This window comes from Suncus etruscus, chromosome 1 (assembly GCF_024139225.1).
Source record: "Suncus etruscus isolate mSunEtr1 chromosome 1, mSunEtr1.pri.cur, whole genome shotgun sequence".
Taxonomy (NCBI): domain Eukaryota; kingdom Metazoa; phylum Chordata; class Mammalia; order Eulipotyphla; family Soricidae; genus Suncus; species Suncus etruscus.
Window position 1 is genome coordinate 194,975,840 of NC_064848.1, and position 22,358 is coordinate 194,998,197.

Consider the following 22,358-nt stretch of genomic DNA (forward strand, 5'->3'; position numbering starts at 1 on the left):
GTCTAAGATCCCTGGAGATTTAACACCACGTCTAGTGTTCTAAAATTTACTTTTTTACAAGCTTAATAGACGAAAATGAAAACACCAAGCAATATTTATTGTGCAATTCCAAGAGTTACTTGTGGAATCGTGGTTTAGAAGTCTGTCTTCATAGCCATTTCAACTGTCTAGTTTGAATAAGAAGCATCAGTCTGGGCCGGGCGGTGGCGCTGGAGGTAAGGTGCCTGCCTTGCCTGCGCTAGCCTAGGACGGACCGCGGTTCGATCCCCCGGCGTCCCATATGGTCCCCCAAGAAGCCAGGAGCAACTTCTGAGCGCATAGCCAGGAGTAACCCCTGAGCGTCACAGGGTGTGGCCCAAAAACCAAAAAAAAAAAAAAAAAAAAAAAAGAAGCATCAGTCTATAAATTTCGTAATTATTCTTCAAACATCCAAGCACTAAAAGCACAGGTGATTCACGGTATAACTTTAAAAATATTTTAAAACTATACAGATTTCAAATATCATTTCTCTTATAAAATAATCAAAACAACTAGATTATCTGGAAGATCATCTAAACAGTCTAATATTATCTATAACCTTTTTGCAATTCCAAGCCAAAAGCAGAATAGATGATGAAATACGAATATCTCAGTCATCAGGAGTGTCTGAACTTTAAGAGAAATGGATCAGTACTTTTGATGTTTCCTGTCAGTTCAGAGCTTCCAGAAGTCAGATCTCTGGGAAGACCTTTACATGGCTTTCACTTTGATTTGCTTCATTTTCATTTGCTTCTTCTCCAATTTCTTTTGTTCCCGCCTCAAGGCAGCTTCCTAGAGAGAAAAAGAATCCAAAATAAGTGGTTACATATTTATGTAACTATATTTCAGTTAGTAAATATGGAGGAAACATTCATCTTTAATAACAACTTTGAAAATGCAAAACAAGGGGCTAGATCTATAATACGGCAGATAGGGTATTTGCCTTGCATGCAGCCAACTCGGGTTCAATCCCTGGCATCCCCTATAGTTATGAGGAGCAACCCCTGAACGCAGAGCCAGGAGTAAGCTCTGAGCACTGTCAGATGTGGCCCAAAAACCAAAAACCAAAAACCAAAAAAAAAAAAAAAAAAAAAAAGGGAAAACAAATAAAATGCCAAATTATTTTTTGGGCCATACTTGGTGACACTCAAGGGTTACTACTACTTCTGGCTTTGTGCTCAGAAATCACTCCTGGCTTGGAGGACCATGTGGGACGCTGAGGGACCGAACTTCGGTCTGTCCTATGTCAGCAGCGTGCAAGGCAAGCACCCTACTGCTGCGCCATGGCTCTGGCCCCAACTAGAAATTGAACTTCACGCTGCACACACATCAAGCTATTTGTTTGTGTTCTAGCTCCACATTAAAAAAACAACAACAATAATTTTCATAGAGATATGATTAAAAAAGGAGTTTGAACTGGTGAAAGTGAAAACTCATATAGCCTACTGGCAGGCAATCTTTCTCCTCAGACTGCTTTTCTCAGGCAACAAAATGGAAAAATATGGACAAAATACTTTCTTTATATTCATCTATTTTATGTATAAATATAGGCATATATTTATACATATATATCTTAGTATATTCTGGGTCAGACCTGTTAATACTTAGGATAATACAGGAAATTGAACCAAGGGTAAGGCAAATCCATTACTGAGTCACATTTCCCTTGCCCACCACTTCTTATAAAATAATCTATGTTAGGGGCCAGAGCAATAGCACAGCCGGTAGGGCGTTTGCTTGAAAGTTGCTGATCCAGGTTCAATTTCTGGCATTTCCACATGGTCTCCCTAAACACCACCTGAAATGATCCTTGAGTGCAAAGCCAGAAGAAACCCTTGAGCACTAATGAGTGTGGCAAAAATATTGCATAGAAAAGCATATAAAATGAACTACATCACAAATATGTAGCCAGAGAATAAAATAAATAATATAACATTAACAGAGATTAGTTGACTACCTTTCGGGATAGGAATTAGCTGAAAGACTGCTTTTGTAGTAGAATTAAGATGAAGTTTTGGAGGGGGCCAGAGAGATAGCATGGAGGTAGGGCGTTTGCCTTTCATGCAGAAGGTCATTGGTTCAAATCCCGGCATCCCATATGGTCCCCCGCCCCCCCGAACCTGCCAGGAGCGATTTCTGAGCATAGAGTCAGGAGTAACCCTTGAGCAAAAAAAAAAAAAAAAAAAGATGAAATCTTGAGGCTGAGTGATAGCACAGCAGTAGGGCATTTGCCTTGCTTGCAGCTGACCTGGAAAGAACCCGGTTCAATTCCCAGCATCCCATATGGTCCCCTGAGCCTGCCAGGAGCGATTTTTTTTTCAGGAGTAATTTCTGAGCACAGAGCCGGGAGTAACCCCTGAGCGCCGCCGGGTGTGGCCCTCAAACAAAAAAAAAAATTATGAATTTTCATTTCATCTTATGTTTCTCTGTACTTTTCAAATTATATATGTGTGAAAACAGCTACAATAGTGTTGCAAAGGTACAAGATAATCTGTTAGTGTAAAATTATTCAAGTCAGAAATAGAATTCACGGGGCTGGAGAGATAGCATGGAGGTAAGGCATTTGCCTTTCATGCAGGTCATTGATTCGAATCCCAGCATCCCATATGGTCCCCTGAGCCTGCCAGGAGCAATTTCTGAGCGTGGAGCCAAGAGTAACCCCTGAGCACTGCCAGGTGTGACCCAAAAAACAAAAAAAGAAATAGAATTCACGGGCCAGAGAGATAGCACAGTGGTAGGACATCTGCCTTGCACCTGCCTTACCCAGAACAGACCTGGATTCAATCCCTGGCATCCTATATGGTCCCCCGAGCCTGCCAGGAGTGATTTCTGAGCACAGAGCCAGGAGTAACCCCAGAGCGCTATTGGGTTGGCCCAAAACCAAAAACAATAACAACAAAAAGAAATAGAATTCACTAACTTGAGGTTTTTTTTGAGGGTTCCTTTCCATTTACTACACTGAACATTTTTTTTTGGGGGGGGCCACACCCGGCGGTGCTCAGGGGTTACTCCTGGCTGTCTGCTCAGAAATAGCTCCTGGCAGGCACGAGGGACCATATGGGACACTGGGATTCAAACCAACCACCTTTGGTTCTGGATCGGCTGCTCAAAAGGCAAACGCTGCTGTGATAAGCCACATGTTTTTCTGCTCGGTAAACTATTGATTACTCCCTTCTTCCTTGCTAACTTAGACTGACTTGCTAAGGGCCAGAGAGATAGCATGGAGGTAAGGTGTTTGCTGTTCATGCAGAAGGTCATCAGTTCGAATCCCGATGTCCCATATGGTCCCCCGTGCCTGCCAGGAGCAATTTCTGAGCCTGGAGCCAGGAGTAACCCCTGAGCACTACCGGGTGTGACCCAAAAACCACAAAAAAAAAAAAAAAAAAAAGAATTACTTGCTAAAGTAAATGTATAAAAACCCTGCTCTTGGGGTCTGAGAGAGAGCACAGCGGTAGGGTGTTTGCCTTGCAAGTGGCCGACTCAGGACCAACGGTGGTTCAAATCCTGGCATTCCATATGGTCTCCCGTGCTTGGCAGGAGCAATTTCTGAGCAGAGCCAGGAGTAACCTTGAGCGCTGCCACTGGGTGTGGGCTCCCCACACCCAAAATAAAAACCCTGCTCTTTGAGTGAATAAATAGGCTAGATCCAAACTCCTTTCCCAGTGTGTGGTCTAGTCACAATCGCTGACTCCAGTGCCCACTCACCTAGAGGACCCCACTGCTGTTCCTGTGTCCAGCTGCTCCTGCCCAGCCCCAAGTAGCCAGTGACAGATCACCAATTCCACAGTCCCTCAAAAACTCTTAGAAGAGATTCCTGAATACAGAGCTGGGAGTAGTCCCCTAGCACAAACAGGTGTGGCCATAAAACAAATAAAAAAAAAACAACATTTTTTTCCCAATTTCTTTTTACCTCATGTTTGTCTTTAAAGAGAGAGAGAGAGAGACAGGGGCCAGAGTGATAGCACAGGGGTAGGACATTTGCCTTGCATGAGACTGACCTGGGTTAGATCCCAGCACCCCATATGGCCCTGAGAACCTGCCAGGAGTAACATGGGGTTGTGTTGGGGGAACAGGATATCGGATAGCACTCTGGGGTCTAACAAGGCTTGAACTGGAAGGACAATTTTTGTGTGTATTCTCAGCCAACTAACAATCTATCTCAAGGGTTGACAAAACACTGAGCTTATTAACATGCCCACACAATGTTAACTGATAGGGCACATAAGCGCATCCTTCCCTGAGTTGTATCCCAGGGATAAGAGAAAGGTGTCTCTTACCTCCAGCCTGCGCTGTTTCTCAGGATCTTCCTCATTCATGATTCGCTCCTTTTCGGCTCTTTTCTTTTCTTCACGACGAGACTGTGCAGCTTCCTGTCTCTGTACGTGGGTCAGCTTCAAGAAGTTCTCTTCTACTCGGGCACGGTTCTTATCGGCTTTTTGTTTGCCCTGTCCCAGAAAAACAAAGTATTTCATTAAAAAAAAAAAATGTATCCGCAGGGGCCGGAGAGATAGCATAAAGGTAAGGCGTTTGCCTTGCGTGAAGAAGGTCGGTGGTTCGAATCCCGGCATCCCACATGGTCCCCGAGCCTGCCAGGAGCAATTTCTGAGCGTGGAGCCAGGAGTAACCCCTGAGCACTACCGGGTGTGACCCAAACCAAAAAAATAAAAAATAAAAATAAGTATCCCGCAGAAGATACTTAATATTTTTCATTAAACTACTGTCTGCCGGGGCCGGGCGGTGGCACTAGAGGTAAGGTGTCTGCCTTGCCAGTGCTAGCCTAGGACGGACCGCGGTTTGATCCCCCGGTGTCCCATATGGTCCCCCAAGCCAGGAGCGACTTCTGAGCGCATAGCCAGGAGTGGCCCCTGAGCATCACCAGGTGTGGCCCTAAAACCAAAAAAAAAAAAAAAAACTACTGTCTGCCTTTTCGTTTCTTTTGGGATATGCTGGATATTAAACCCACGTCCCCCACATGCAAGAGATGTGCCCTACAACTCAGCCACATCCCTCCTGGTATTCATTTAGCCTTTTCAAGTCAATAAATCAACTGAACTCACAGATAGCTAAGACTCTCCCCTCACCCAGATTTCTCCACCTCCAGGAAGACAAACAACAAAAGGGATAAGGATAACATGTAATAAAGGCTGCAGGCCTTACGTCTCTGTTGAGCCGGAACTTTTTGGCTTTATCAATGGAATAGATGACCATGTTCATCAGGGGCAGCAAAGCCTCCATATCCTTTGGGTAAGTGTTTCCTGAGCCAGGAACTGAAAAACACGAATAATTTTCCCAATGAGTCATGGCAGCATCAATCCTCCTACATCGTCATATCTTTTGGGTTTTTTTGGAGCCACACTTGGTGGTGTTTGGGGGCCAAATGGAATCCCAGGGATCAAACCCGGGTTGGCAACCAAGTGCCTTACCTGCTGTGCTATCGCTATGGCCCCTCATCAAATCTGTTTTAGTATCTTCTTTTTAAATATCTGTTTCTTAGGCAATAAAATGTAGCAGGAAATTTAGGGCTGGAGAGATAGAATGGTGGGGCCAGATACTTCTGTGTACATACATGGTCCAGGTTCAATCCATGACACGACTTTAAGGTCCCCTGAGCTCCACGAGGACTGATCCCTGAGTACCATCAAGTTTGGTCCAAAAAGATCACCAAAATAAATAAATAAATAAATAAAAATAAAAAGAATTATCTATCTTCCCCAGCACAGGTGGGATGGCCCAGTAACTTAAGAAAAAGAGGGGCTGGGGTCGGTGAGGTGGCACTAGAGGTAAGGTAAGCAAGCGCTAGCCAAGGAAAGACCATGGTTCGATCCCCCAGCATCCCATATGGTTCCCCCAAGCCAGGGGCAATTTCTGAGCTCTGAGCCAGGAGTAACCCCTGAGCATCAAACAGGTGTGGCCCCAAAAACAAAAACGAAAAAAAAAAAAAAAAAGAGGGGCCAGAGAGATAGCATGGAGGTAAGGCATTTGCCTTGCATGCAGGACAGTGGTTCGAATCCCAGCATCCCATATGGTCCCCCAAGCCTGCCAGGAGTCATTTCTGAGCGTAGAGCCAGGAGTAACCCCTGAGTGCTTCCGGGTGTGACCCAAGAACAAAACAAAACAAAACAAGAAAAAGAGATATTTATTGAAAAAAAAACCCCAAACTAGTAAGATAATGGGGTTAGTTTTAGTGTATTTTTTTTTTACACCTAATTTAGGATAAAGTAATAATTCCCCCAAGATCAGATCACAAAAATGAGGACAGGGAGACAGATCAGGATCTGATATGAACAGGGCCTAGGTTTGACCCTCCACATAAGATGACCTCCTGAGCTCCACTGAGTGTAACCTGGTGATTCCTAGCAATTCCAGCAAAGCCATCCCAAAACAAACCATCTCAAACAAACCCCCAAAAGACCATCTCAAAGAAAATGGGACCCACAAGAAATAGACAATTACCATTAAATGTAAACAGTAGTGTTCTCTTAGTTTCAGGTAGCTTTAAAGGCTGGCCTTCCCTGCCATAAAAGAAAAGTCTTTTTCAGAAAGAACACAAGGAAGGTATTTTCCATGCACATAAATAGCCAATTCACTTAAATACCTAGATAGTCACAAATAATCAGCAGTTTGAACTGCACTGAATTGAATCTCCAATTCAAATATAGTCTCCAAGCCTGAGGGTCTTTACAGGTTATCTGGTCCACTCAACTATCCAATGGACACACTGCCAAGGGCTCTTTAGCCTCTATTTGAACACCTTCAGAGTTGATCTCTCCAGGAAGAGTATATTCCACGGCTGCAGAAGCTAGAAATGAGCCAATGCTTAAGTATACGGGCCATATTCTAAATAATGTTATAGATTATTCTGATGGATATTTAAATTTAGCTTCTGATTCTTTTTTTCTATAATGAAGTGTGTTATCGTTGAGTCTAGCTCAGAATCTACTGCAGCATAATTTTATAATCTTGGATTTATTACTTCCGATTTTTTTCCCAAGACTCAATGCTATATGTGATATTTTCCTTCCCCCCACTCCCTCTTCTTTGTTTTTTTTTTTTTTTTTTTTATGGTTTTTGGGTCACACCCGGCAGTGCTCAGGGGTTATTCCTGGCTCCATGCTCAGAAATTGCTCCTGGCAGGCACAGGGGACCATATGGGACTCCGGGATTTGAACTGATGACCTTCTGCATGAAAGGCAAATGCCTTACCTCCATGCTATCTCTCCGGCCCCTCCCTCCACTCCCTCTTAACTGAGTTGAGCACAGACTGCTGAGAGGGAGAAAGGACTTGAGCAATTCTGACATGTAACTAAATACAGATTTACCTTTTTTTTTTTTTTTTTTTTTTTTTGGTTTTTGGGCCACACCCTGTGCCGCTCAGGGGTTACTCCTGGCTATGTGCTCAGAAGTTGCTCCTGGCTTGGGGGACCATATGGGACACCGGGGGATCGAACCGCGGTCCGTCCAAGGCTAGCGCAGGCAAGGCAGGCACCTTACCTTTAGCGCCACCGCCCGGCCCAAATTTACCTTTATTGTACTCAACTCCACGGCCTGAGCGTTTGCTAATAACTAAAAATTTTGGTCAGTACAGTTCAACACTAAAAGTTAAACTTAAATAAGCACTTTTTCCTTAGCAAGGGTATAAATGCAAACAATAGTTTCAAGCCCTTAATATGTATACTTGAGCAACAGTACTACAAAGTCAGAAATTCTGTGGGCATCAAGGGCACAATACTCAGGAAGCTAGAAAAATCCACAGATTAAAGACCATTTAATATGCAATCAAACAGAAATCTAGTATTACTATATACTATAAATTATACTATAAATAAAAAAAAAAAGATTAGTTGCATTTTCTCAGCACCTGCTAATGTATAAGGTTCTCATCCCTATCACTGAGAGAACAGTGAGTGGAAATTGAATTTCTGGTCTCTAAGCTCATGTCCATATGCATGCTGCAAGCAAAGGAAACTTGTTGCCTATCATCAATTTTCCTGACTCATTTGGCAAGGAAATGGCAAAAGCATCTTGCAGGTGCTTCAACACCAAAAGCCAGTGAGGAAAACAAATTTCATCATTTTATCTTATACGTACTCTTGCATAATTTTTGGACCAGAGAACTGATCTGAAAAGTGAACAGATTCAATCCTGTCAGCATAGTGTGTTAGGAAGTGAACCATCTGAAACAAAGAAGAAAAGATTGTTTATTTTTAAGTGGGACTTGATTCATTTCACTATTATTGTTGTATGTGGGGTGTGGGAATTGGGTCTTACCCAGTGGTGCCTAGGGTAGGGATTACTACTAGTCCAGGGTGATGGTCAGCTAAATGCAGAGCATTTAATCCTTACCTGTGCTATCTCTCTGGCACAATGCATTTCCCTTTTTCCTTCTTTTTGATTTTGGTCTGATTCTTGCTGGGCTTAGGGCTTACTCTTGGCATTGTACTAAAGAATACTAACGGGGGGGCCGGGCGGTGGCGCTAAAGGTAAGGTGCCTGCCTTGCCTGCGCTATCCTTGGACGGACCGCGGTTCGATCCCCTGGTGTCCCATATGGTCCCCCAAGGCAGGAGTAACCCCTGAGCGTTACTGGGTGTGGCCCAAAATCCAAAAAAAAAAAAAGAATACTAACGGGGCTCATGGATCTTTGTGTAGTGCTGGGATTGAATTCAAGTTACCTGCATGCAAAATAAGCACCTTACCTGCTGTACTTTCTCTCCAGTTTGCAATTCCCCTTCTCATTAAGATATTTTTTGGGAGCTGGAGACATAGTACAGAGGGTAGAATGCTTGTCTTGCATGACCTGGGCTCTATCTTTAGGTACCTCATATAGTCCCCAGTCCCCACCAGGAATGATCTCTAAGAGCAGAGGCAGAAATAGCCCACAGCACTACTGAATGTAGCTCAAAATAAATAAATAAAATCAGGTATCCACCCTTTTGTGCAGCCAGTTAAACTCTGTGCTTCCTCTCTCTCTGGGTCTGGTAAGAGATGGCTCCAAACAGCAGCCTCCATGGCAGTGTATGCAGTTCGTGAAGGACATACCCACCTGCTCTCATGCCATCCCCATCTCAGGCTCTAACAGGTATGAAGGATGCTCATGGTGTCCAGGATTCACACTGGACAAGCATTATGCCCAGCAACTCATACCGGCTGCAGGTTAAAGAGCATGTGATGGAGGCTCTGACTAAGGCCAAGTTCAAGTTCTCTAGGCACCAGAAAATCCTACATCTCTAAGAAGTGGAGATTTACCAATTTAAGATGGGTAAACTGGAGAACTGGGTGTCATGAAAGTGGCTCATCCCAGTTGGCTGTGGAGTCTTTTGGACAAATGGTGGAAACTGCATTCCCGAGAGCCCCAGAGCCTGCACCTTTTGAGTGTCTCTGCTCTGAACACCTTCCCACCCACTCTGCTCCATTCTGCTCCCTATTAAAAAAAAAAAAAAAAGAAAGATATTCACCTTCTGAGAGTTGGGAAGGGAGCTCAAAGGGCTATTGCATATGCTTTGCATGCAGGAGGTCTGGGTTCAATCTCTGGCACATCATGATCTTCTGAACACTGTCAGGAATAACCCCAAGCAATGCACTAGAAGTACCCTGGCAGTAGTAGTGGGTATGACCCAACTCCCCACAAAATACCCAAAAGATACCGCCCTTCAGATGTCCTTATTTTGTTTTGTTTTTGTTTTTTGAGTCACACCCGTCAGGGCTCAGGGGTAACTCCTGGTTCTATGCTCAGAAATGGCTCCTGGCAGGCTCAGGGGACCAAATGGATGCCAGGATTCTAACCACTGTCCTTGTGAATGCAAGGACATGCTATCTCTCTGGCCCCAGATGTCCTTATTTTTGTACAATATCTTTAAGAAAAAATCTTTTTTAAACTTATTAAAGTTAAAAAAGTAAACAAAAAACTCTTCAGGGACCGGGAATACAGCACAGGTGTGTATTCTTACCTAGTATGTATGAAGCCTTAAGTTCAATCCTTGCAATACTAGTCTATCACCATGCAAAAACAAAAACACAAAGTCAAAACAAAACCCAGAAAACAATAAAAGTCACTGTACAATAAACCAGCATTTTTCAGGGCTGGAGAGATAGTAAGCAGGTCTTGTATGCACTGGTCTTGCACACAGCCACATGGGTTCAATATCACCAGCACCCTATATGGTCCCGAAGCACTGCCAGAGGTAATTCCCAAGTGCCAACCCAGAAGTAACTCCTGAACAAAACTGGGTGTGTCCCAGGAAGGAAGGAAGGAAGGAAGGAAGGAAGGAAGGAAGGAAGGAAGGAAGGAAGGAAGGAAGGAAGGAAGGAAGGAAGGAAGGAAGGGATTCTTTATAAACCTATCTGAACTCATAGCCTTCTTTGCTATGCTTTATTTTATACAAAGGTGTGTAATCATTACATATTAAATGGCCAAAAGAAAATAAAGAGCAATAAATCACAGTCTAGGTACTTGGCTCAGTTGTAGAGCGCCTATCCTTCAAATCTGAGGACCTGAGTTTAATCCCAGCATTGCAAAATATAAAAACAACAATAACAAAAACACCCAAAACAAAAACAGGAGAGGAGGGTGCCATTAAATCACATAGTGATAAGGATTAAAATTATATTCCTTTCCCCAAAATCCTGAAGCACATTAATCTTAGGAACAAATTGCTCTTGACTATGAGAGAACTTGACTAATCAAACTGTCTTCCTGACAAGTCAACCTATTGCTTACGATGATATTTGAATGTCATATGGGAAAGAAATTGCCAACTAGTGCAATGGCATCGCATGGAAATCATATACAGTGTGACTTTAAGAAAGAGTTCCTTAAAAACAAGGAAGTCTGCAAATACAAGTCATCTGTTGCGTTTACCTTTGTGTCCATCATTCCCTCGGTCACTTCTCCCATCTCCGACAGGATGGCCAGGGAGTCTGGCAGTCCATACTTGGCTCCAGACTTAGGTTTGTCACTGCAAAACTCGCTCTAGAGAAAAAGGAAACAGAAAGTGAGACTTTGCCTTTTTTATGCTCCAACACTTTCCACCCCCGTCCCCTATTTCAGAGTATGCATACCAAGTGGTTGAAGTTGATGATATAACAGATGGTTTTTGCACATAGATAAAGTTAGAACAACATACCATATCTTGCATCTCTTTCTGTAGCCGCACCAAAGCTTTTCGAGTACCAACAGCAAACACATAGGTATCCATGTCTTCATCATTCATGGTTACTTTTATTTGCTTCAAAACATAACAACAACAAACATCTCACCTATTAGGTCTATGACAGGCAGATATCTAAGCTTGCTTCCAAGACTCCTACCTACGGCTTTAACCACCAGAAGGTGCGGCTTGAATATGACAAGTGACCACTCCCAGAAATATGTTGTGTTGCACCAATATGTTGCACCAATATGTGTTGCACGGCAGAAAATCCCTTATCAGCTGACAGTCCATAAACAAGTGAGTTCTCAAAAGGGGACTGTACTTGCTGAGGTGCTGAAGTGCAAAAGGTATTATGGGGGAGGCCACACAAATATCTGTCTGTGATCCCAGGACCTAAGAGTGGCTCTCAGTTGACAGCAAGAAATATGGGGAGTTGGAGGGGCGCAGAGTGACAGCACAGTGGTAAGGTGTTTTTCTTGTACGCAGCCAACCCAAGTCAGACCAGGGTTCGATCTCCGGCATCCCATTTGTCTCCCATGCCTGCCAGGAGCAATTTCTGAGCGCACAACCAGGAGTAATCCCTGAGCACTGCCTGATGTGGCCCCCAAACAAAACAAAACAGAATAAAATAAAATAAAATAAAAATGAGGGTCTACAACCACAGGCACTGCCATCCTGCCAAGAACCTGAAGGATCCTGAGAAAAGGATCCCAAATTCCAGTTTTAAGTTAAGCAAATAAATCAATTTGCTGGAAGGGCACAGTACCTCAGCTCTATGCCCACTTCCAATGAGCTGTTCCTCATCAGTATCCTTTATATCAGTAAACGTTTCCTGAGCTTTGTACAGTATTGTGACAAATCATGGAGCCCATCAAGAACAGTGCAAAGTCTCAATTTATAGTTGCTCAGGCATGCTCTGGCTGGTGGAGAAAACAGCAACTGTTTCTTCAAGTGTAGGCAGTCTTGTGGGAATGAGCCTTTTGGTGTGTGGGATCTAGCACTAACTCTAGATGACTTGTGTTAGATCTGAATTGAAATAAGACACCAGCTGTTACCTAGAGATTCTAAGCACTGATTGCTGGCATTAGGGGACACCCCAGATGTAGGCAAACAGTTCGTAATACTTTAACAGGGTCAGAGAGATAAAGTTTTAAGTCGAAAGAGTCTGCTATGAAAAGTAGAGCCCTCTTTGTAGTAGTGATGTGAGGGCAACTATATCCTAAAATACCTGAGTCAAAAATCTTTCTGTATATGAAAAGAAATATTAAAGTACGGAACTAAAGCAAAGACCTGTCAAGACAAGTGCAGAGGAAAAAATTGAGTCTTACGATAATATTGCAAACGATTTAAGAGAACACTGTAAAGATTAATTTCTGGGGTCGGAACAATAGCACAGTGGGTAGGGTATTTGTCTTGCACACGGCTGACCAAAATTTGATCCTTAGCATCCCATAAAGTCCCTGGAGCCTGCCAGGAGCAATTTCTGAGTACAGAGCCAGGAACAACTCCCGAGTGCCACCTGGTATGACCCAAAAAAACAAGAAAAATGAATAATTCTTCCTTCCTTCCAGGGTTACTCCTGGCTGTCTGCTCAGAAATAGCTCCTGGCAGGCACGGGGGACCATGTGGGACACCGGAATCCGAACCAACCACCTTTGGTCCTGGATCGGCTGCTTGCAAGGCAAACGCCGTCTCTCTCTCTCTCTCTCTCTCTCTCTCTCTCTCTCTCTCTCTCTCTCTCTCTCTCTCTCTCTCTCTCTCTCTCTCTCTCTCCCTCCCTCCCTCCCTCCCTCTCTCTCTCTCTCTCCCTCCCTCCTTCCCTCCCTCCCTCCCTCCCTCCCTCCCTCCCTCTCTCTCTCCCTCCCTCTCTCCCTCCCTCTCTCTCTCTCTCTCTCTCTCTCTCTCTCTCTTCCTCTCTTCCTTCCCCTCCTTCCCTCCCTCCCTCCGTCCCTTCCTTCCTTCCTTTTTACAAAAGGGATAATTTCTATAAGAAAAAGTCTGCTAGTGCCTTCCTAAGCTAATAAGATATGAGGCAGAAAAAAGGCTTATGTAGTGCACATCCCAATTCTCTGGGTTATTACCCTGCCCCTCCACCCCTTTATTTGGGGAATGGGATGGGGGTAGGGCTAGTCAAGGATCAAACCTAGAACTTCACCCACACAAGGGAAAACTTTACCACTTTGGCTATATCCCTAGCCCCCAATGACAGAAATCTTAATTGAGAAAGCTCTGAAAGCTAATGGATTAAGTCATCACATTAGATAAATTAAGATATAGATTTGCATCTAAAAAGAAGAATGTCAATTCAAAAATTGCATTTCAAAGGACCTGCTTATATAATATGACATTATTAACCAAGTCCTACTCTCTATTTTGACATCTATGCAATCATTTCTTGTTCTACTAGTTTAAAGGGATAGTCTTATATGCTTTTGTTGCTTGGAGCAATGAAAACCAGCACAATAATTTTTTGAAATACTAAAGAAAGAAAAACGTAAAATTTGTCTCGTTTGTTTGTTTGAGGTGATGCTCAGCGGTTACTCCTGCCTCTGCACTCAGGAGTCACTCCTGGCAGTGATCAGGAGACCATATGGGATGCCTAGGACCGAACCTAAGTTGTATACTAGGCTGGGTACAAGGCAAGTGCCTTATCTGCTGTACTATCTCTCCATCCCCCAAACTGGTATTTCTTATGGACAAAATCTACAGGTGAACATGCAATTTAATAAAAGGTGCACCAAGTGATAAGGTTCCCAGATTCTGCTTTGAGCCCATTCAGCCTCTTAGTCAGTGTTAGTTGAGAAGAAACCAAGACTATTGTCAAAGATTTAATGCAAATACAACGAGCAGGGCTAGATGTAATGTAAAACTGTCTTTGTCAGCTATTTCCCCCACAGTAGGCAGGCCAAGTCGACGGTCCTCTCTGAGGATGGAGGGAGGGCTACTTTCTTCCCTTCAAAAAGCACATTCCTAGAGCCAGAGTGATAGAACTGAGGCTTGATCCCTGGCATTCCATATGGGGCCCTGAGCACCATCAGGAGTGATTCCTGAGCATAGAGATAGAGTAAGCCCTGAGCACAGCCAGGAGTGACCCCAAAACAAACAAACAAAAAAAACCAAACCACATTTCCCCTTCCAACAGACCCTCATTTGTATGCTAAGTGGAAGATGGCCTGTACTTTTGAGAAAGGGTTTGTTTTTGGTATGGCACAAGTGACTCCAAATTAGAGTCCAATCCAGATCCGGGATGAGTTCTAAAAAATGACCAAATTCATCTGCACAGAGAAAACCAAAAGGATACTTACCACTTGATCACTGACGGGTCTCATCATCCTGGCCAGGACATTCAGTAAGTCCTGTCTCTTGAGGAACTGAAACAAACAAATAAACAAAGTCGAAACTTCTACTGACAATAAGAAAAAGACTTTAGATGAGGAATAAGCTCTCTGCTAAATATAACCTCCACTTGTAAATAAATAGGATGGTAAAATTTATAAGATTTTTTAGTGGATAGGGCTTGAATGCAGAACCTTGCATGGGTTAACCTTGCATGGCACCCTCATTCTACCTCTGAGCTATATGACTAGCCTTAACCTCATCATAAAGCAAATGTGATGTAGAGGATTTGATATTATAGTTTGGAAAAATAAAGAAATATTACTCATCCTGGAAATCCCCTACTCACCCTCAGCTGGATAAGCATTCCCTCACAGCACACACGCCCGGAACACCAAAGGTTATATATGTGCTCATTCTCCTGGTTCAGCTTTCCTGTGCTTATGGCTTCTTTGTTAGTTCCATCATCCCCTAGAAGTAATAAATAACACAATTCGCTGGAAATGTTGGGGCTTCATCACCATACTCTCTCCAATGCAGACACTCTCTTCCCCCGTGATAACAATGGTGTACCATTACTTTATTTCAGTAGAACTTCTTTGGACAGATATTAAATCAGATGAGCATCTGTTTTTGGTTTGTTTTTGGGCCACATCTAGTAAGCCAGGAGTTATACTGACTCTGTGCTCAGGAATCACCCCTGGCCAGCTCAGGGGACCATATGGGATGCTGGGACTTGAACCTGGGCTGTCCACATGCAAGGCAAATGCCCTACCTGCTGTGCTATCGCTTTAACCCTCAAACGTCATTTTCTTTAAAACTCTTTGTTGTCTCCATTAAAAAATATATATGACTAAGGGGACTGATACTGAGATAATGTAGAAGGTGTGGTGTTGAAACGCTGTATGCATGTGTATACTCACAGAAATGTAAATCACAGGGCTACAGATTATTTTTAAAAAATTGTCTCCAGCCATTATTTTTTGTTTGTTAGTTTTGTTTTTTAGGTCACACCTACTGTATTCAGGGCTTACTCCTGGATCTGCACTCAGAGTGCACTCCTGGTAGGCTTGGGGAACCAGTGGGGGATGCCAGAGATTGAACCTGGGCTGGCCACATACAAGGCAAACACTGGGCCCTAGCATTACTTCTGTGTTTTTGCTTAGTAAGAGATGAGCCAGTGTAGTAGCCCTGGTGATCTCTTAGCACTGCTCTGACAACTCAAGACAGGAATGGTTACCAGGAGTCATAACACTGTCAGGATCATCCCTATTTAGGAAAAAATGGGTGAATAGCAGAAATTGAGAGCACAGCAGGTAGGATACATGCCTTGTACATGATCAGCCCAGGTTCAATTCCCAGAACTCTACATGGTTTCCTAACTCAGAAGAGATCTCTCAGCACCACTGAGCTTCCATGGAAAAAAATACCACAATATAAACTATTCAGTATTTCCTTATTGCTTCTCCAATGAGCTAATTTTCAGAAAGCTTGACTTTCCAATAGAAAAAATGATTGAATTCTGGGCCCGGAGAGATAAAACAGCGGCGTTTGCCTTGAAAGCAGCCGATCCAGGACCAAAGGTGGTTGGTTCGAATCCCGGTGTCCCATATGGTCCCCTGTGCCTGCCAGGAGCTATTTCTGAGCAGACAGCCAGGAGTAACCCCTGAGCACCGCTGGGTGTGACCCCCCCCCAAAAAAAAAAAAAAAAAAAAAGAAAAAGAAAAAATGATTGAATTCTATTTCAAATAAAGTTCAAATTTAAATATTTTTTTCTCTTCATTTAATGAAGTACACACACACACACACACAAAACCTGCTGAAACTCAAAAGGTGAAGCAGCAGATAGAGAAACAGTATATGAAGGCCTTAATAGTTAGTATAAGCTAAAAGCACTATCAACCTGGTTTAATCCCCTGCACCTCATTCAATGGTCCTGAGCACAGAATCAGGTACAGCAGGGTACAAAGTGCTGTAGAGTGTGACCAAATTTAAAAACAAACAACTTAACAACAACAAAACCCAAAAGAAAAAAGAAATAGGGAAAGCTAAGTTCCTAGGATAATATGTACTTCCAGAGAGCCAACATAAAGAGGAACAGGAAAAGGAGAGACAGAATGGTAGATTAAGGCCCTTTCTGTTCATCCAGCCAATCCCAGTTTGAACCCCCCCACTAACCTTACTTTCCCCACAACACACACAAAAGAGAAACAAAGTACTAAAGCCAAACTAAAAGGTGAAGGGAAAAAGCTCAGCTTTTTCTTACCCCCACCCTCACCCCAAATGCAGTTTTGAGTATATCAAAATCTGTGTATTCTGGGCCAGAGCGATAGTGCTGCGATAGGGAGTTTGCCTTGCACTTGGCTGACCCAGGATGAACCGAGGTTCAATCTCTAGTGTCCCATATAGTCCCCAAGCCAGAAGCAATTTCTGAGCGTATAGCCAGGAGTAACCCCTGAGCATCACGCGGGTGGCCCAAAAACCAAAACCAAACCAAAACAAAACAAAACAAAAACAACTGTGTATTCAATTGAAACTTTATAATCAACTTATTTTGCCACTATTTCATTCTAATAAAATACTACTAAGTAGCTGCTATAAATAATAATAGTTATTTTAGTTATATGAATAGTTATATGAATGCAATTTATTTAGTATAGAAAGTCTATAAAACTAGGATCTTTCAAAGAAAAAGCACCCATTTCAGCAGTCCATGAAAGCTGCCAGGTGCTTATGTAAGCAGAGTAATAACAGTTCTTACCTGATTTTTTTTTTGTTTGTTTGTTTGTTTTTTTGGGGCCACACCTGGAGGTGTTCAGGGGTTTCTCCTGGTTATTTGCTCAGAAATAGCTCCTGGCAGGCACAGGAGACCAGATGGGACACAGGGATTTGAACCAACCACCTTAGGTCCTGGGTTGGCTGCTTGCAAGGCAAACACCGCTGTGATATCTCTCCGGCCCCATTTTTTTTCTTTTTCCCCAAGCAGGCAGCTGAGCTAGACTTAGTCTCACTTACCTACTAAGGTAAAGTTGCTCTCCAAAAGCTCTCTGTGTGTGTTAAACCAAGCCTGGGCAAGGCGACTATTTTTATTCTTCCCAATGATATAATTCATGATGTAGGCAAGAAGTCCGGTTACCATCAAAATTTCTAAGTAATAACTTTCCCAACTGTTCTGGAGGTGTGCAGGCACCTAAAGAACGATCATCATCATTTCAGTTAATGTTGGCTAAGATTGAAGGCTGGAGACTCAACTATTAGAATAAAGGTGAATGAGAAGATTCATAAAAAGAAGCAGGTACATTAGATAACTGTCCCTGAATACTCTTATCCTTTGAGAAAGAAAGGTCAGCTCCATAAGGCTAGTTTCCTTAAGAAAAAATATGAAGACAATCATATGGGGGTAAGCCTGAAACTCTATATTCAACTTAATTTTGAATCCCGATCTGAAAGAAATCCAATGACAGGTCTATCCCCTTCATAAGATGATATATAAAATGAAAGAGGACTGTAAAGAAATAAAGGAATTCTTTATACCTACATCAACAATTGTGATAGGGTCTTTGTTTTTGCTAGAAGAAATATCTGGTTTGTCTTCATACCCTTCAAATTCTTCATCATCATACGGCTCACTCTCGCTATCCCCCTCCTACAAAATCAAGGTACAATCAATTCGTTTCCCCTACAAATGTCTCCAACTGTTACCTCTCATTTTTTTTTTTTTTTTTTTGGTTTTTGGGCCACACCTGGCAGTGCTCAGGGGTTACTCCTGGCTGTTTGCTCAGAAATAGCTCCTGGCAGGCACGGGGGACCATATGGGACACCGGGATTCAAACCAACCACTTTTGGTCCTGGATCGGCTGCTTGCAAGGCAAACGCCACTGTGCTATATCTCCGGGCCCTACCTCTCATTTTTGTAGGCAACATTTGTTGGAGAAAACAGAGTATACGTAAGCATAGAAATTTTCTGTTTCATACAAATGATGAGTTTCCATGCATTCAAACCCTGAGTTCAAGATGACTCAACTATCATCCATACTAAAACATTGATTCTCTCCCCCTCTCCACAGTCTGACTTTCATAGAGGAGAAAAATACCATCCATTCTCCCATCAATGTAAAAGATGAGAACAGAACACAAAACATTAAGGAAAGTTCCATATGCTGAATGAAAACAAAGATTCCAGAGTAACGGTTTCCTTAGACCTGGGCCTTTCAATGTCAGTGAAAAGTGCTACTTAGGGGCCAGAGCGATAGCACAGCAGTAAGGTGTTTGCCTTGCATGAAGCCAACACAGGACGGACACTCATCTAAATCTCGACATCCCATATAGTCCCCTGAGCCTGCCAGGAATGACTTCTGAGCGCAGTGTCAGGAGTAACCCCTGAGTGCTGCCAGGAGTGATCCAAAATCCAAACCAAACAAAAAGTGCTAGTTAGACAGTTTCACATTCTTGGGCCAGACCAATAGTATGGAAAGTAAGGAAAACCTTTGCCTTGCACATGACCACCTGGGTTTGAGCCCTGGCACTTTTTATATGGTCCCCAAACCCTGTCAGGAGTGATTCTAAGTGCACAGCCAGGAGTAAGTCCTGAGCTCTGCCAGGTGTGACCCAAACAAACAAAATTTCCCATTTTCCAGGCCAGAGTGATAGTACAGCATGTGGGGTGCTTGCCATACACATGGCCTATCTGGGTTTAATCCCCAGCATCCCATATCATCCTCCCAAGCCAGGTAAATCCTGAGTGCAGAGTCATGAGTAATCTCTGAGCAATGCCGTGTGTAGTATGTGGCCCAAGGACAAAACAAACAAACAAACAAAAATTCCCATTCTGTGCTCGCTTCGGCAGCACATATACAAAAATTCTCATTCTCTCAATTTTCCTAGAAATGAATCAAAAGGGAATCATACCTGGATATCTGCATCTTCAAAATCCCCTTCTTGGTTTTCATCTTGCCCTTCTAACTCCACAGTGGTCTCATCTTCATCATCTTCTGTGGTGATTACCCGCTGAGGAGATTCCGTAACAGAATCTTCTGTGACATCCTCAAATTCAGCAAAGTCATTATCATCGTACTCTACTATGTCTTCCTCATCCTCAAAATCATCAAACTTGGCTTCAGAGATTCTTGCCAACACCAAAAGTACAACACAGAAAGCATGAAAGGCTTTCATTGTACCCTAAAAATACAAGGGGAAAAAAATGGAGAGCTGTTCTACTTATACTAATTAAATCTACAAGTCACTTCTGTTTTTCCTATTTCCTCTTCAACTAAAATAGCATTATATAAAGAACAATAGGGGCCAGAGTGATAGCACAGCGAATAGGGAGTTTTCTTTGCGTGCAGCCAAACCGGGTTTGATCCTTGGCATCCCATATGGTCCCTGAGCCAGCCAGGAGTAACCCGAGTACCATTAGGTGTGTACCAAAAATTAAAAAAAAAGCTTGAGTTCTCATCTAAATTCACTATAAAAAATCTTGGACAACTGGAGCAGTGACGCAGAGATAGAGCATTGGCCTTGCATGCGGCTGACCTAGGATGGACTGCGGTTCGATCCCCTGGTGTCCCATATGGTTGCCCCAAGCCAGGAGCAATTTCTGAGCACATAGCAAGGAATAACCCCTGAACATCACTGGATGTAGCACAAAAAACAAAAAAAAACAAAAAAAAAATCTCGGACAAGTCATTTAATTACTTTAGGTTATTTTTTTTTTTTTTTTTTTTGGTTTTTGGGCCACACCCGGCGGTGCTCAGGGGTTACTCCTGGCTGTCTGCTCAGAAAGCTCCTGGCAGGCACGGGGGACCATATGGGACACTGGGATTCGAACCAACCACCTTTGGTCCTGGATCGGCTACTTGCAAGGCAAACACCGCTGAGCTATCTCTCCGGGCCCATTATTTTTTTTAAGCTTTCCATTTACAACAAGCATTCAGCAAATATATTGTAAATCTTTAAAAAATTTCGGGGTTGGAGCGATAGCGCAGCAGTAGGGCATTTGTCTTGCATGCTGCTGATGGACCTTGATGGACCTGGGATCGATCCCCCGGCATCCCATATTGTCCCCCAAGCCAGGAGTGATTTCTAAGCGCAGAGCCAGGAATAATCCCTGAGCATCACTGGGTGTAGCCCAAAAACAAACAAAAATAAAAAGTTTCATATAGAGGCCAGAGAGTTTGCTTAAAGTGCTGAAGTCCAGTGTTTAATCCCTAGCACCGCTTACCCCAGTAAGTACTGCTTGGAGTGGTCCGCCCCACCCCAAACAAGATGCAATTATTCACATTGTTAGTGGTAACAAAAATAATTAAACCATTGATCACGTATGAGTATGATCATCCCACACAAGCAAATGTTCAAAGACTAGGAAAAATCCAAACGGTTTTACAAAAACCAGCTAATTTAACCCTCGTTGACAGTTCCTTAAGGAAATAAGCATTATTAACACCCAGATAAGGAGAAGGCAGCAATGTAAAGCAATAAACCTACCAAATGTGACACAGAGCCATGACTTGAGCACCTCTATGAGCCAGTCTTCTCAAATACAAGACAATAGCTGCTATTTTATTTTATTTTTTTTTTGGTTTTTGGGTCACACCCGGCGGTGCTCAGGGGTTACTCCTGGCTGTCTGCTCAGAAATAGCTCCCAGCAGGCACGGGGGACCATATGGGACACCGGGATTCGAACCAACCACCTTTGGTCCTGGATCGGCTGCTTGCAAGGCAAACACCTCTGTGCTATCTCTCCGATGGCTGCTATTTTATATGAATTCTGCCTCAAATCAAAGCCCTTGGTTTGGGGGCCACATCCAGCAGTGCTTAAAGTTTCCTGGCTCAGTGCTCAGGAATCACTCCTGGTGGTGCTTAAACACATATTTTATTATGTAGACCAGGGAAAGAACCCAGGTTAGCTGTGTGCAAGGTTAGTGCAAGTATAGTGGGTAGTATCTGGCCCTGAAAAGTTAATTATTTGCTCACAAAAAATCCCAGGCTCTCATACTGTAAATTAAATACAACAATATTTCACAGCATCTGAAAAAAACGGTGGGCTGCATTTTATTTGATTTGATATTTTTTGGTTTGGGGGTCACACCTGACAGTGCTCATTAGTTACTCCTGGCTCTGCATTCAGAAATCACTCCTGGCAGGCTCAGGGGGACCATAAAGAATGCCAGGGATTGAACCTGGGTCTGTCCCAGGTCATTTGCATGCAAAGTAAATGCCTACAGCTGTGCTATGGCTCCGGCCCCGTTGGGCTGCATTTTAAAGTGGCTGAACTAGCAAATCTAAGGAAATCAGGTATAGGATACAAAATATGCCAATTTATATGAAAAACACGGAGAGAAATTCTTTGTTTTGTTTTTGGTTGACACTCAGCAGTTCTGGAAGACAGGGTGCTGATGTGTGTGACTTTCACTGGCTCTTTGCTCAGGGATCACTTCCAGGAGTTCTCAGGGGAGCACATACTAATAGCACTGGGGTATGCAGCATGCAAGGCAGAGGCCTTTAAGCCCTAAGCCAGTTCTTTGACCAAGACAAATAGTATACATAGGCTTTTTGCCTTACATATGGCTGATATAGGTTAGATCCCAGGAACCCCATATTTTACCTGAGCACAGCCAAGAGTGAGACCTGAGAGAGCCAGAAGTAAGTCCCAAGTCCAGCCAAGATTGGCCCCAAAATAAAGCAAAAAAAGGGTCAGGGAGCAGGGTGGAAGAACATTTGGACTAAAGTTAAAGAGTAAATTTTTTTTGTTTTTGTGCCATACCCAATGGCACTCAAGGGCTACTCCTGACTGGCTCAGGAGACCATATGGGATGTCAGGGTTCAAACCCAGGTGCATCCTTGGTTGGCCGCATGCA

At 43.2% G+C, this 22,358-nt stretch overlaps 1 protein-coding gene across 1 annotated transcript in view; it reads right to left on the reverse strand.

Annotated features, from left to right (window-relative positions):
• Positions 1-382: 382 nt before the first annotated feature.
• Positions 383-22,358, reverse strand: part of CCDC47 (coiled-coil domain containing 47) — a 30,567-nt gene continuing 8,591 nt past the window's right edge. Inside the window, exons 2-13 of the mRNA XM_049779652.1 lie at positions 19,411-19,680; positions 18,041-18,148; positions 17,518-17,692; positions 14,852-14,973; positions 14,472-14,537; positions 11,140-11,241; positions 10,875-10,985; positions 8,107-8,192; positions 6,472-6,530; positions 5,176-5,285; positions 4,296-4,463; positions 383-810 (exon numbers count right to left, since the gene is read on the reverse strand). Coding sequence (XP_049635609.1) covers positions 730-810; positions 4,296-4,463; positions 5,176-5,285; positions 6,472-6,530; positions 8,107-8,192; positions 10,875-10,985; positions 11,140-11,241; positions 14,472-14,537; positions 14,852-14,973; positions 17,518-17,692; positions 18,041-18,148; positions 19,411-19,674 — 1,452 coding nt within the window. The 5' untranslated portion in view covers positions 19,675-19,680 and the 3' untranslated portion in view covers positions 383-729. The remainder of the gene's footprint in view (positions 811-4,295; positions 4,464-5,175; positions 5,286-6,471; positions 6,531-8,106; positions 8,193-10,874; positions 10,986-11,139; positions 11,242-14,471; positions 14,538-14,851; positions 14,974-17,517; positions 17,693-18,040; positions 18,149-19,410; positions 19,681-22,358) is intronic.